The sequence below is a fragment of the Ovis canadensis genome, chromosome 7, assembly GCF_042477335.2.
Source record: "Ovis canadensis isolate MfBH-ARS-UI-01 breed Bighorn chromosome 7, ARS-UI_OviCan_v2, whole genome shotgun sequence".
NCBI lineage: Eukaryota > Metazoa > Chordata > Mammalia > Artiodactyla > Bovidae > Ovis > Ovis canadensis.
The window spans coordinates 110,817,866-110,833,345 of NC_091251.1; the positions used below are offsets into that span (position 1 = coordinate 110,817,866).

Below are 15,480 nucleotides of genomic sequence, written 5' to 3' on the forward strand. Positions count from 1 at the left end.
TTTCTTAACAGTAAAGTCAGAAATTTTAGCAAATAAATTCCAAGTTTTAAAAATGTGCTAATTTTGTTATGTTTAGAGCAAATGAAGAAGAGTTATTTGAGCACCTATTCTATTTAACTGTATTGGGTAAACAGCTCAAAGAAAGGTACAGATAATCCTGTAAGGCTTTCCAAGTTGTTTTCTCTGTGACTTTTCTAAGATCAATTCCTCTGGAAGAACCAAGGCAATTCAACAAGAAAGCCAGCTATTTCTAATCAAAGTGACTGTATTAATGACTATTCAATAACCAATACTGTTTAACTATGATAAACAGTTTATCTTAAAAGCAAACCCTAGATATCCTATCTTTTAAGAAGTGACCCTGACTCACCAAGACCAATCACATCCTCTTATATGCTTCCAGAATTCCCAGTAATTACATTTATGACACTGAAATACAATAGTCTATTTACTTGTTAACTCTTCTAATAAACTATAAGCTCTTTGAGGACAGGATGGTATCTAATTTATCATATATCTCTAACGCCTGACCCATAGCAAATGTTCATTAGGTATTTGAGAAAAGAGAAAGAAAGGAAAAGGAAAAAAGATCCTATTTTCCCTCACTCTGCGTATACACTTGAACTGAAACTCTAGATTTAGAGGAAGCAAAAAGAGTACTGAGAGGGCATGAACTCCAACCCTTATGATGAGTCATTAAAGGGGACAAAAAGTCTGATGTAAAGAATATTACAGTTGAAATCAAAAGTCTAGAGTTTGAGCATTATCTTGACAACTTAAAACGACAGGAGTTTGAGTACATCACTTAACCTCTCTTAGACTACATTTCTATTTTAGTATAAATTCGATTATAAGCTCTCAAAGGCCCTTCATTATTAATACCGACCTATGATAAGAAATGATAAAAGAACAGGTAAGACCTAAACAGTATGTCCGCAAATAGGACTAACATCTCAGAGAAAAGATTTACCAAGAAAAGCTAGAATGGCTATAGAAGCTTTCATAATCAAAATGAGGAGAGCATGACAATTCCTGGTGAGGATAAAGCAATATGCTGCAATATCTATGCTTCAGTGGTCTCAGTTCTTGTCTCATTTATTTTGGGGTGTATTTCAACACAAAGTTAACACAAGCTAAATCTCTTCATTAAATTGCAGTAATGTGGCAAAAGATTTTTCCCATTTAACAGTGTTTTGATGACCTTAAAGCTTCTAGATGTAAAATATAGGAGAATATCTTTTTCAGCTCTAGTAAAAAGGCAGAGGAACCAGAGATCAAATTGCCAACATCCAGTGGATCATGGAAAAAGCAAGAGAGTTCCAGAAAAACATCTATTTCTGCTTTACTGACTATGTCAAAGCCTTTGACTGTGTGGTTCACAATAAACTGTGGAAAATTCTGAAAGAGATGGGAATACCAGACCACCTGACCTGCCTCTTGAGAAACCTATATGCAGGTCAGGAAGCAACACTTAGAACTGGACATGGAACAGCAGACTGGTTCCAAATAGGAAAAGGAGTGCGTCAAGGCTGTATATTGTCACCCTGCTTATTTAACTTATATGCAGAGTACATCATGAGAAATGCTAGACTGGAAGAAGCACAAGCTGGAATCGAGATTGCCAAGAGAAATATCAATAACCTCAGATATGCAGATGACACCACCCTTATGGAAGAAAGTGAAGAGGAACTAAAAAGCCTCTTGATGAAAGTGAAAGAGGAGAGTGAAACAGTTGGCTTAAAGCTCACCATTCAGAAAACTAAGATCATGGCATCCGGTCCCATCACTTCATGGCAGACAGATGGGGAAACAGTGGCAGACTTTATTTTTTGGGGCTCCAAAATCACTGCAGATGGTGACTGCAACCACGAAATTAAAAGACATTTACTCCTTGGAAGGAAACTTAAGACCAACCTAGATAGCATATTGAAAAGCAGAGAAATTACTTTGCCAACAAAGGTCCGTCTAGTCAAGGCTATGGTTTTTCCTGTGGTCATGTATGGATGTGAGAGTTGAGCTGTGAAGAAGGCTGAGCGCCGAAGAATTGATGCTTTTGAATTGTGGTGTTGGAGAAAGAAGACTCTTGAGAGTCCCTTGGACTGCAAGGAGATCCAACCAGTCCATTCTGAAGGAGATCAGCCCTGGGTGTTCACTGGAAAGACTGATGTTGAAGCTGAAACTCCAATACTTTGGCCACCTCATGCGAAGAGCTGACTCATTTGAAAAGACCCTGATGCTGGGAAAGATTGAGGGCAAAAGGAGAAGGGGACGATAGAGAATGAGATGGCTGGATGGCACCACCGACTCAATGGACATGAGTCTGGGTAAACTCTGGGAGTTGGTGATGGACAGGAGGGCTGGTGTGCTGCAATCCATGGGGTTGCAAAGAGTCAGACATGACTGAGCGACTGAACTGAACTGAAAAAATAGAATTCCTTGTACACAAAACAGGACTGTTCAGAAATAAAGGAGAAACTGCCTTGACTATACTGAAATGAAAACTAGTCAACATAAGACATCATTAAGAAAATAAAAAGACAAGTCACAAACTCAGAAAAGACATTTGTAATCCATAAAAATTACAGATCATTTGTATCTAGAGTATATAAAAGTATTTCCATTAAACAATAAAACAAACTCTAAAAATAGGCAAAAGATATGAACTTGTGTTTGATAGACAAGGAGGTGCAGAAAATTAAAAAATATTGGGAAAGATGGTCAACCTTATTATAAATAGTAGAGAAATGTAAATTAAGACAATGTGACATCTTTTACACTAACTAGATTTACAAATAAAAACTGTGGTGATGCCAAGTGTGGAAGAAGATATATTCAACAGGGTTGTGTAAAATGGTATAACTATTTTGGAAAACAATTTGGCATCTTCTTATAAACTCTCCATGACTCATCAATTTCACTCCTAAGTATACATCTTTGAAAAACTTGTAATTATAACAAAAGGCTGCAAAGAACCCAAATGTCCACAGACAGGAGAATAAACACATGAACTGTAGCACATTTCACAACAGTTTTTACAGCAATGAAAACAAACACATAGCAGTATACGCAACAGTATCTTAGAATCTTAGAAAAGTGGTGTCGAGTAAATCTCTGTCACAAAGCTGTTTTGTTGTTCCATATTTGTTTTTCCAAAGAAGTTTCTCCTGGAATCTAAAAAATGTTTTTGCCCAATATAAATTTTCATTTGTCAATAAGTACCAAAAGAGTCTTGGCAAGTATTAACAGCGATGAAGGTGTCAGATTAAATCACCCTGCCCACACCTCTCCACCCTTCGCCACCCTGGCCTCCTCACCCTCTACCACAGCCTCAGCGCTGCTGCCTGGAAAACGCCTGATAATTTGAGAGGGGTTATGGTCAGGAGCAGGAGAATCCAGAGAGAAGAGGATAATAATAGAAAGAAAGAAAGAAAAAGAGAAGAGTAATGCTTTGGACTGGGATTTGAGGGGGCTGGGCTTCTCATCAGCTCAGACAGTAGAGAATCCGCCTGCAGTGTGGGAGGCCTGGGTTTGACCCCTGGATCAGGAAGATCCACTGGAGAAGGAAATGGAAAACCACTCCAGTATTCTTGCCTGGAAAATCCCATGGACAGAGGAGCTTGGCAGGTTATAGTACATGGGATCGCAAGAGTCAGACACAACTTAGTGACTAAACCACCACCAAATTCTGGGTTAACTTCATTTTATGTTTCAATTACAATGGTTCTATAACATAAGCAACTTCTATTACTTAACTTCTTTCCATATTTTACAAAAGCTTTACTCCTTAGATTATAATGGATATTACCAAAGTGGTTAGCTAAAATACATTAATACATCAGACACAATCTTTTCCCAAACTTAAGTTGGATCAATAGTACAACTTACCATAATGAAATAATGTACAACTGCGTAACTAATGTAAAAGAAAGAGACCTTTTCTATAGTGATACCACTTCCTTTATGCTAGTTTGTAAATTCAATAAATACACAATCTTAAAATACTTCTACTAATCTTTTAAATATGCAGTGGTTTTGTCTTGTCTCCCAATTACCTACCCACAGTCTCAAGCCGACTCACAAATGCTTAGAAATAAAAACTCTTATCATAAAACAAATGTCTAACAAAAATCTAAAAAAAGAGAAAATAAGAAAAACAATTTATACTTATATTCTTGAAGCAGTAACTGAACAAGATTAACTTTTCTTAAAGACGTTGGTAAAATATTCCTACAGCTTCAGAAGACTACTACATATTTTATAAATGAAACAAAATTATCAAGCAATAAAAATACTGTCTTCTCTGTTGCAAAAGATAAAACTTGAGAGTAAACCCCATCTGTTTGATTAGGAAAATTCAGAAAATTAAAGTACTGTTTTTTCCTGCATAGAGGTCACTATAAGAAACAATGAGTTGAAGCAATGTCTAAGATTAATATTATCATGATTAATCTTACTAAATCTCACATCTTCTAAACAGGCAAGTATCATCTGAATCACAATAAAACTTGTGCCTGGTGACTCTCATGTCCTGGCTATGTGGTAGAATCCAGAAATAGGTTACTTCAATTGCTAGAGATTTAGCTAGCCTTTAACATCCTTAGCACTATTCATGGAGGCACTTTCACATGCATCTAGGAAGCTGACACCTGGCAGGCAGGAATGGACAAGATGAAACAGCTGGCAGAATCTGGAACTCACCACCTGACTGTAGAGGCATAACAAATGCCAGTCGAGACTTCTGGGAAGTGTGGGCCCTTAACCTTGACATCAACAGACTACCTAAACTATCTGAATAAAACTATTTCTGCTGTTTCCAAAACTGCCTTTTCCTAAATCCCATTTTAACATTTGTCCAACCGCTTTCACTAACAACCAGGTGAAAATTATGACTGCATCTGCTATAGATGCTGATACTCTTAAGAATATATTCAACTGTACCTAATATAAGGCCCCATACTATAGGAGAGAGCTCTTAGAAAATTAAATCTGAGAAGAAACTTGGCCTTCTCTGAGTAGCATGGTTTTATTTTTTTTAAATAGCTACAGTGAAAATTATTCTGTGCTTTACTTTATTTTATTTTTGGTTTCAGGAAGCTCACATTCAGTTTTGATGTTTGACTACCGTTAATTTCTTTATCTGACTTTAACATGGTATCTATTTATATTTCCCTTGGTAGGAATTCTTTACTGACGTAATTATTTTAGTGCTGACAGACTTTCCATAAGCTGACTCAAATACTTTCTGGAACAAGGCATGGAACAAATGAATGACGAATAGAGCATTTCATGTAATTATCCTCATGTCTACTAACAGATCGACAACATCATTTTAAAAGACACCCAAGAAAAAGAGGTCATACATAAAATACATAGAAAATAACCAGTGATAAGACCTCTTAATTTTCTTCCACCGCCAGTTATGAAAAATAAATAAATATCAAAACAATGTATGTTAAGGGTTTAAGCAAAAAACACTTTCTCAAAAACCAACAAACAAACCGATAGACTCCAAACTGTGACTTAAGCTTAGACAGCTGGCTACTCCATCAGAGTTCCTAAGGAAATGACGCAAGAAAGATGTCTCATAAGAGATACATGTTCAGCAAGTTAAATGAGTGAAGATAGCAAGTCATAAGATAAGTATAACTATCATTGTATATTCTGACTATATGAAATAATTCTGGAAGTAGAGAGAAAAATAACTCTTTAAAAAGAAAGAGGTAAAGTATTAGCCCATTTATAATATATGAATTCAAAAATAACTTTCTAATAAAAACTTCATATCCAAAGATACAAGTAACACATGACAATAATTCTTAATTGCCAAAATATTGTAGCTATTTCTGTTCACTTTCATGATATCTTTCACCAAAGAGTCATCACACATATTTTAAAAAGTATAAACCCTCTTATTTATCTTAAGACTAATTTTCTGGAAGAACCTAAAGGTCTTTTGTAAGAGAGAGGTGAATTAATACTATTTTGAAAGAAAAGATACCTTTTCTTAAGCAAGGATATCGAAATAATTTTACAATTCCATAGTCATCAGCTGTAACTAAAACTTGGCCAATATAATTCCCATCTACTGAGTTTATATCATTAATATCTGAATACTTGGGCCAAATTCCATTTACTTCAAGGCCTGAAACGCATGTCCATGAAGCCCAATGAACACCTTTTATTTCTTCTTTACTTGCCACTTCTTTTCCTCCTAAAAATAAATTAGAGTATTAATTTAAGAAGTTACTTCCTTTAATTTTTACTCAAGCATAAGTTATACTGATAACATGGTAAATTCCAAAATTTAAGTATTTTTCCAATCCAGTTAAAGGAGAATACATGAATAGGTAAATGACTATAGTAAGCAAAGGAGAAAATTAAGCGCAAGGAGTTGTTAAAAAGGCACTACCAAAATTATACTGATTCAAAGAAATATAGATCTGATGATGATGTAGCTTAGCAGGGTCACCATGTGGGCAATGAAACTGAACTATATCAAAGTCAGGCTATAGATTAGTCACAATGGGGTAACTTCGAAGGAAAAGTAAAAACTATAAGAAAGTAGCAAATCATGTATTAAAAAAGAAACCTAAGAAGATACATGGGTGAGGAAAAAAAGATAATTGAAAGGCTCATAAAAGAAGGGTGAGTGACAAGTAATACAATTACATTAGGCAACATGACTTCAAGATTGGTCAATCTTCGTAAGTTACAGACTGTTAACGAAAACTGAGTGATTTATTAGTTTAATTATGCAGCTAGTCTTATTAAATCAAGTACTGCAATATAGTTACTAATTCATTAAGCATCATACTAAAGTACTGAGAGATATTTTGATGATTCTGTCTTTATTCTTCTCTTTTTAAAGCTTTGATGAAAATTCTGTTTTTCAAAATTAGTTTGTTAGCTACATTATTAATATTTGCAAAGTTTGAGATGACAACAGAAGACAATTTATAGTCAGATATTGACACCCGTTATATTTAGCTAATTAGTTGCACCCATTAAAAGCGACATTTTGACTTTCTAATACATGCTAGGACTTCACCATATGCTACTCCTATGGCATGGAATTCAACATAAAATAAGTCTGTCTTAGATCCTCCAAACAAAGAAGTTTTAACTAAGAAGCAAAGGATTTCAAACGATAAGGCAAACTTGTAGAAAAGATCACCATCATATTTTCTTTGATGTCCTACATGCAAATGTAACGGATACTCTGCCTCCAGCGAAATCTAGGATATTTTAAAGGAATTAAAAATCTACAAATTATATATAATTTATAGGAAGTTCTTACCCGGCATCCTGTAGAACAGTCTTTTACCGTTCCCATCATTTGTCTGTAAATATCTACTGTCCGAGGACCAGTCTAGATGAGTGATGAAACTAAGTGATCCAACACACTCTCCAAATTTCTTATAGCGCTGAGCAACTCCATAAATATCAACTGAGCTGTCATTGCAACCGACAGCAAGGTAAGTTCCGTCTGGTGAATATTTTAACTCATGGATTGCCTCCTTCCGATCTTTAATATGCACAACTTCCGTCATATCTCTATAAAGAAAAAGAAGAGAGACCATGGGGGAAAAAGTCACTACAGAATTAGTTCAGTTTTCCAATGTGTCTAAAATGACTATATCCAGTATTTATAAACCATAAAATAAATATAAATGGTACAAGTAGTATCAATTCAGGAATAATTTTGCTGAACAGAAATATATGAGGACAATACATGCTAGAAGTAGGGAAAAATGCTAAAGTTCAGTTCCTAAATTACCTAGTTTTAAGTAGTTCAGAGATTCATATTAAATTTCCAAAGTAATACAATAACAGAAATCAAGCCATGGGATTTTTATGATGAAGCTTCTTATAAGACTGAGCTTATTAAAAAAAATGCTTAATTATAAACACCATGATATTCAAATTAAATTTTTATAATGAACCAAATGTACAAAATTATACCCAGGAAATAAAGGAGACATTGATTTGCATTATTTCAGTAATATATTTGAATATATATCTGTATATAGCTACCACGTTATTTTTAGTTCAACCTCTGTGACCTCTTTGAATAGAACACAATTCTTCCCAATTAACGATCATTTCAGTCAGCAAGGTTAAACATTTTTTTTTAATTTTTATTTTTATTTTATTTTACTTTACAATACTGTATTGGTTTTGCCATACATTGACATGAGTCCACCATGGGTGTACATGCGATTCCAAACATGAACTCCCCTCCCACCTCCCTCCCCACAACATCCCTCTGGGTCATCCCCGTGCACCAGCCCCAAGCATGCTGTATCCTGCATCAGACATAGCCTGGTGATTCGATTCTTACATGATAGTATACATGGGTTAAACATTTTTTAATGATGCCTTATAACTGACTTTCCAGAACGATACAGGTATTGGTAGCGGCCATAGAAACGGATCAGCAGCTAAATACTGCTGAGTGTGAAAGCACATGGGGGTGGTGGAGAGGCAGAGAAGAGGGGGCGGCAAGGGAGGGGCAGGGAGAGGCGAGGGTCTTATTTCCAACTGTTGCCACCGACGTTTTTCCAAATAAATTTTGCATTATCCATCTGAAACGCTCCCAACAGATAATTTCAAGAATAGAAGTTTAAATGGCTATTTCCCAATTTTTACAGTTTCCAAACAGACTGTTCAAAGTAATAAAATTCATATTTCTTCCAGAAACACTAAGTATTTAACTTTGTTTTAGACTCATGGGATATGAATATGAACTCATCTTCTGTGAGAGATGGAGATAAAGTAATTATACTTCATAACTAAGAAAATGCAGTGAGTGCTCAAAAGGTTATGTATGAAGTTCTATAAGAAACACTGAAAAAGGGTTAAGACTACAGGCAGGAAGGGAGTAAGAAGAGTGATACCTATTTGAACCTAAAACCTGAGGGGCTGGCTAATTATAAAAGAGGAGCGAAGGTTTTCCAGAAAGAACACACAGCACAAGCAATGCCAAGTACATGGCACATATGAAGAACAGAGCTTCCCACGTGGCGCCAGCGGCAAAGAACCCCCCTGCCAATGCAGGAGCTGTGAGAGACGCAGGTTTGATCCCTGGGTCGGGAAGATCCCCTGGAGGAGGGCATGGCAACCTATTTCAGCAGTCCTGCCTGCAGGATCGCATGGAGAGAGGAGCCTGGCAGACTACAGTCCACAGGGTTGCAGAGAGCAGGACAAACGGGAAGCAGCTTAGCACAGCACACAGATAATACAAGGTGGAAACCAGAAAGTGGGGAAGTAATGACCTGATGGGGTTAGAGACACACTGAAGACAGTGTGTGACGGGTCTGATATGTTACCAAGGAACCTGGGATTTACCCTGGTGTTAATCATATAAAAAAAGAGATTTAAATCATCTTCTTAAGTATAAAAGGGAATAAGAACAAAACAAAACAAATGAAGTGAAAAAAAAAACTTTTTTAAAGAAGCTCTCCTTGTCAACATCAGTCTTGCCTTACACTCTGCAACTTGCAAGGCCCTCTTCCTAAGCATAAACTAATGTGTTTTTAGCTACCTGTACTTTTCCAATGACTTCTTCCTTTAAGTTCTAATTAAATTCATGCACCTTATCTCCCTTTCTCCATACCCATTCATCCATCTAGCCACCCAGTTCAGTTCAATCGCTTAGTCATGTCTGACCCTTTGCGACCCCATGGACTGCAGCATGCCAGGCCTCCCTATCCATCACCAACTCCTGGAGTCTACTCAAACTCATTCCCATTCAGTTGGTGATGCCATCCAACCATCTCACCCTCTGTCATCCCCCTCTCCTCCTGCCTTCAGTCTTTCCCAGCATCAGGATCTTTTCAAATGAGTCAGTTCTTCGCATCAGGTGGCCAAAGTATTGGAGTTTCAGCTTCAGCATCAGTCCTTCCAATGAACATTCAGGATCGATTTCCTTTAGGACAGACTGGTTGGATCTCCTTGCAGTCCAAGGGAATCTCAAGAGTCTTCTCTAACACCACAGTTTGTGGCTCAGCTGGTAAAGAATCCACCTGCAATGCGGGAGACCTAGGTTTGATCCCTGGGTTGGGAAGATCCCCTGGAGGAGGGAAGGGCTACCCACTCCAGTATTCTGGCCTAGAGAATTCCATGGACTGTATAGACCATGGGGTCACAAAGAGTCACACACAACTGAGTGACTTTCACTTTCCATCCACCCATCCATCCACTAATCCATTCATCTAAACCTGTATGGAGTAAGATTTTTAAGAAAACATCTAAAGCACAATTTCATAGCTTCTATTTTTTGTATATTATTTATTAAAGATAAGATCATTCCAATACCAACCACAAACATTAGTTAAATTGCTCATGGAAAGTTCTTCAGAGTTATTTTGTCTTTTTTTTTAAGCTTTCTTTTGTTCGAGAGACTTACCTTGCCCAGTTAAGGAGAGAAATAAGTGTGGATATCTCAGGATGTCTCCTGCTTTCTACCACTATGCCCCTGCCCACCAACCAAAACTCAAGCACACACACACACACACAACCAACAGTGATGGAAAGAGAGATTCTGATTGGTTTTATATTATGTATTATGTTACCATGCTAAGTCACTTCAGTCATGTCTGACTCTTTGTGACCCATGGACTGGAACCTGCCAGGCTCCTCTGTCCGTGTGATTCTCTACACAAGAATAATGGAGTGGGTAGCCAAGCCCTTCTCCAGCAGATCTTCCCAACTCAGGGACTGAACCCTCATCTCTTGTGCGTCCTGCATTGGCAGGTGGGTCCTTTACCACTAGTTAACGTGATTACATAAATCACAGATGTTAATCGCAGCAACAAAATTAAAGGACGATTGCTCCTTGGAAGAAAGCTATGAAAAACCCTGACAGCATATTAAAAAGCAGAGACATCATTTTTCCAACATAGGCCCATAAAGTCAAAGCTAAGGTTTCTCCAATAGTCATGTATAGATGGAAATTAGACTGTAAAGAAGGCTGAGCACCAAAGAATTGATGCTTTCTAACTGTGGTGCTGGAGAAGATTGAGAGTCTCTTGGACTGCAAGGAGATCAAACCAGTCCATCCTAAAGGAGATCAACCCTGAATATTCATTGGACTGACACTGAAGCTGAAGCTCTAATACTTTGGCCACCTGATGTGAAGAGCTGACTCATTGGAAAAGATCTTGATGATTGAAGACAAAAGGAAAAGTGCAGAAGAGAATGAGATGGTTAGATAGCACCACCAACTTAACTGATATGAATCTCAGCAAACTCCAGGAGACAGTGGAGGACAGAGGAGCCTTAACACACTGCAGTCCATGGGGTCACAAAGAGTTGGGACACAATTTAGCGACTGAACAGTAGCAAACAGCAGGATTAAGACCAATTAGAAGTCTACTATAGATGGTGGTTGCTCAGAGTTCAGAAAGAAGTGAAATGATTTGAAATATACAATATTAATCCTTACTGTTATAGTATATAATACATAGTATATGTTAAAGATATTGTAATTCTAATTTTATTCACAAACCTTAATCAAAATGCTCCTAGAAAACTCATAAGGTAAGAAAAGTCAACAAGATATGGTGACTGGATTAGAAATGATAGAGAGAGAGGTATCAATGATAATGCCTAGTTTTTTGACTTATTCAAGAACATGGACTAGAGAGGCTTTTGCTAGAATAGTTCCCTGGTGGCCCAGTGGTTAGGATTCTAGGCTTTCACTGCTATGGCCTGGAGTTCCATCCCTGGTTGGGGAACTGAAAGTGCACAAGCCATGCGGCATGGCCAAAAAAAAATATTTTTGAGTTGCTAAAATACTTATTAGAGATAAGAAACTATTCACCTAGTTTCTTCCAGACAATAATGAAAGGGTAAGTAAATGTATAAATGAAAAAATAACCATCACTATTTTCAATGTGTAGCAGCTTTTTGCGGAGAAGGAAATGACAACCCACTCCAGTACTCTTGCCTGGAGAATCCCAGGGACGGGGGAGCCTGGTGGGCTGCCGTCTATGGGGTCGCACAGAGTCGGACACGGCTGAAGCGACTTAGCAGCAGCAGCTTAGCAACAGCTTTTTGATAAAAAGTCTTAGGTGTTTTACATGCATTTAAAATTTTACTCATAAAAATGTTTTTTAAAAAATAAATTTTACTCATAAAAATGTTTAAAATGGCAAATTATACATTATGTATATTTTATCATAATAAAAAAAAATAAGAAAAAAATCTCAGCATATCTCATTATAGAAACCCACCCCAGAATACAGAGTCATATCTATAGAAGCTCAGAAGTATAAAAGCTTGACGAATTAATATCTGAGGAAGTGAAAGATATTTTATACATGTTAAAAGAAAGAAACTGAGGTAGAAATAAACAGGCTGGAGAGATGGGTACAATAGGCTTTGTCAAGAATTATAAACCTCATCTTAGGGATAATGCAATGCTTTTATCACACTTTAGAAAGAGGAGGAATGCAAACAAACATGTTTTAAAAGGCATCACTATAAATGGAAAGTGGAAAAAGAACCTGAAGCGAGACAGGAGATAGGGAGATCAGATGAGATGCCATCTCACCAATCCACCAGAAAGAAGTCAGGAGACGGCAGAGGTCTGTACAAGAGCACAATGATGAAAGTGAAAGTAAGCGGATTAATTTGAGAGCCACTTAAGGAGGTAGGTTAGTCAGAATTCTGTGATTAATTAGACATGAGAGACAAAAGAAAATGGTTTCCAGACTGGGCAGCTGGGTGGACGGTCCCATTATTCAGTAAACTTGATATGAAAAATATCATAAATACTTATTCTCATGAACACGTGTGGCTCTACAGCAAATTTTTAAATGACTGTATAGAAGTCAACTGCCTGCACCATATCTATAGATATTCAACACAAGATGTTAACTGCTTTAACAATTTCTTTAAACTTTCTAACTATCCAAATGAAGGAGGAGATGCAGGCACTTTTTACCAAAGCATAAAGCTGCAAACAGAAACAAAACTACTCACTCATTTTAAACCATTTCAAGGTCTTCTTCTCCCTATTCCATGGCAAAAGATCATTACTAAAAATCAATACTACTAAGAAATAGAAATCAAGACCCAAACTTGTCTCAAAACTTTATTCATTAATTTACTAAGCAGTCTTAATCTCCAAAACTAAAGTTTGAGTTAATTTTCTGACATTTTTATAAACATGTTTTTTTTATATTTCATGAAACTAATATCTGAAAAATACATTAATAAGGGAGAGGGAAAAGTGGGTAAATGTAAGTGTCACAGACTCTATCTCACTCCACAGAAAATCGCTGTTTCCGTTTCTACCCTAACACATACCTTACTCTCAGTACAGTGAACGAGCCATCCTTCATCCCAAGGGCAAGATGGATCCCATCTACATTCACAGCTGCACAACGAATCGGCTCTTCCATATTACACCTCGCTATTAGTGCATGATCAACCAGGCTCCATATTCTGTGGCATTTAATTAAAACAAAAGAGTAGTTAGCTGATGTATGCTTTAAAATGTTAGAATATATGAAAAATATTGGTGAAAATAATAATTTCACTTTAAGGAAGAAAGGTAAATCTAGGTTTTTAACTGCATGCTTTGTGGCAGAGAATTCTTATCTACAAAACTAGAAATACTGTTAATGCTTAAAATGACAAGTGTTAATAGAATCCTTTATTATTAAGACAATGTAATGACATTAGTTTTTTCTAATCAGTTATTTTAGAGAGATGATTTCTACCCTGATCAAGGAGACATATATATATATATATATATATATATATACACAGTATACTGATGTATGTATACACCATATTTATAGTCCTTTAACTTAAGAGTGACACCTCAGATTATGCAAATTCAGTCTTTTCCAGACTCTAATGTTAAAAAACTGTAACAAGTAGTAAAAGGTACCCATTGTCTGAAAGTTAAGAATTACACTGCCAAATAACCTGAACAAAGACCAAAATTACCAATGAAAATTAGTAACATTTTGAATTAAATTATAACAAACTTTTACAGATTATATATCACTTCTAGAGATTGGTCTGTTCAAGCTGTTTCTTCTTGACTCAATTATCACAGTTATGCCACTAGAAATCTATCCATTTCTTCTAGGTTGTGCAGTTTGTTGGCATATAACTGTTCATAGTATGCGGTAACAACTTTTTTTTTTTTGTATTTCTGTGGTATCAGTTATTTTTTCCTCTTTTTCATTTCTTATTTTGTTTGGTTGGGTCCTTTCTCTTTTCTTCTTGGTGAGTCTGACCAGAGGTTTGTCCATCTGTTCATCTTTTCAAAATATCAGCTCTTGGTTTTATTGATTTTTTCTCTTTTAAAAAATATTCTCTATTTCCTATTTGGTCTTTACTGTTTCCTTCCTTCTGCTTACTCTGGGTTTTGCTTGTTCTTCTCTTTCTAATTCTTTTAGGTAGTAGGTTAGGTTGCTTGAAATTTTCTTGTTTCTTGAGGAAGGCCTCTCTCACTATAAATCTCCCTTCCAAAGCTGTTTTTGCTGCATCTATCGATTTGTAAAGTTGTATTTTCACTTTTCGGAAAAGGCGATGGCACCCCACTCCAGCACTCTTGCCTGGAAAATCCCATGGACGGAGGAACCTGGTAAGCTGCGATCCATGGGGTCGCGAAGAGTCGGACACGACTGAGCGACTTCCCTTTCACTTTTACGCACTGGAGAAGGAAATGGCAACCCACTCCAGTGTTCTTGCCTTTGCATGTGTCTAACTCACTCTATGATTTCTTCTTTGATTTCATCAACACATCTATTTTTTAATAGCATGCTATTTGGTCTTGGGATCTACCAGCCTGGGGCTGCCCTGGTGGCTCGCTCAGCTCATATAATCCACCTGCAGTGTGGGAGACCTGGGTTCGCTCCCTGGGTTGGGAAGATCTCCTGGAGAAGGGAAAGGCTACCTATCCCAGTATCCCAGGATTCTGGCCCGAAGAACTCCATGGGCTGTAAAGTCCATGGGGTCACAAAGAGTCGGACAAGACTGAGCGACTTTTACTCACTCACACTAGTTTCCAAGTGGTTGTTCTTTTCCAGTTTTTTGTTCTATGGCTGACTCCCAGTTTTATACTGTTGTGGTCAGAAAAGATGCTTGAAATAATTTCTATTATCTTAAAATTGCTAAGGCTTGTTTTTTGACCTAGTATGTGATCCATCCCAGACAATGTTTCAAGCACAATTGAAATAGAAGGGTATTCCAGCCTTTTTTTTTTTTCTTCCTTAATTGGATATCAATTAAGTCCAACTGATCTACTGTGTAATTTAAAACTTCTGTTGCCTTATTAGTTTTTTGTCTGGATGATTTGTCCACTGATGTCAGTGGAGTGTTAAAGCCTACTATTATTAAATTACTGTAAATGTCTCCCTTCATGTCTGTATTTGTTTTATATATTTAGATGTTCCTATATTGGGTACTAGTGGTAAAGAACCCACCTATCAATGCAGGAGACGTAAGAGACGTGGG

At 36.8% G+C, this 15,480-nt stretch overlaps 1 protein-coding gene across 3 annotated transcripts in view; it reads right to left on the reverse strand.

Annotated features, from left to right (window-relative positions):
- The window catches only part of EML5 (EMAP like 5), a 155,316-nt gene that overhangs the window by 87,900 nt on the left and 51,936 nt on the right, over nt 1–15,480 (reverse strand). For all 3 annotated transcript variants that reach the window (XM_069597237.1, XM_069597235.1, XM_069597236.1), the window contains exons 8-10: nt 13,315–13,452; nt 7,298–7,554; nt 5,999–6,211 (exon numbers count right to left, since the gene is read on the reverse strand). In XM_069597237.1, coding sequence (XP_069453338.1) covers nt 5,999–6,211; nt 7,298–7,554; nt 13,315–13,452 — 608 coding nt within the window. The remainder of the gene's footprint in view (nt 1–5,998; nt 6,212–7,297; nt 7,555–13,314; nt 13,453–15,480) is intronic.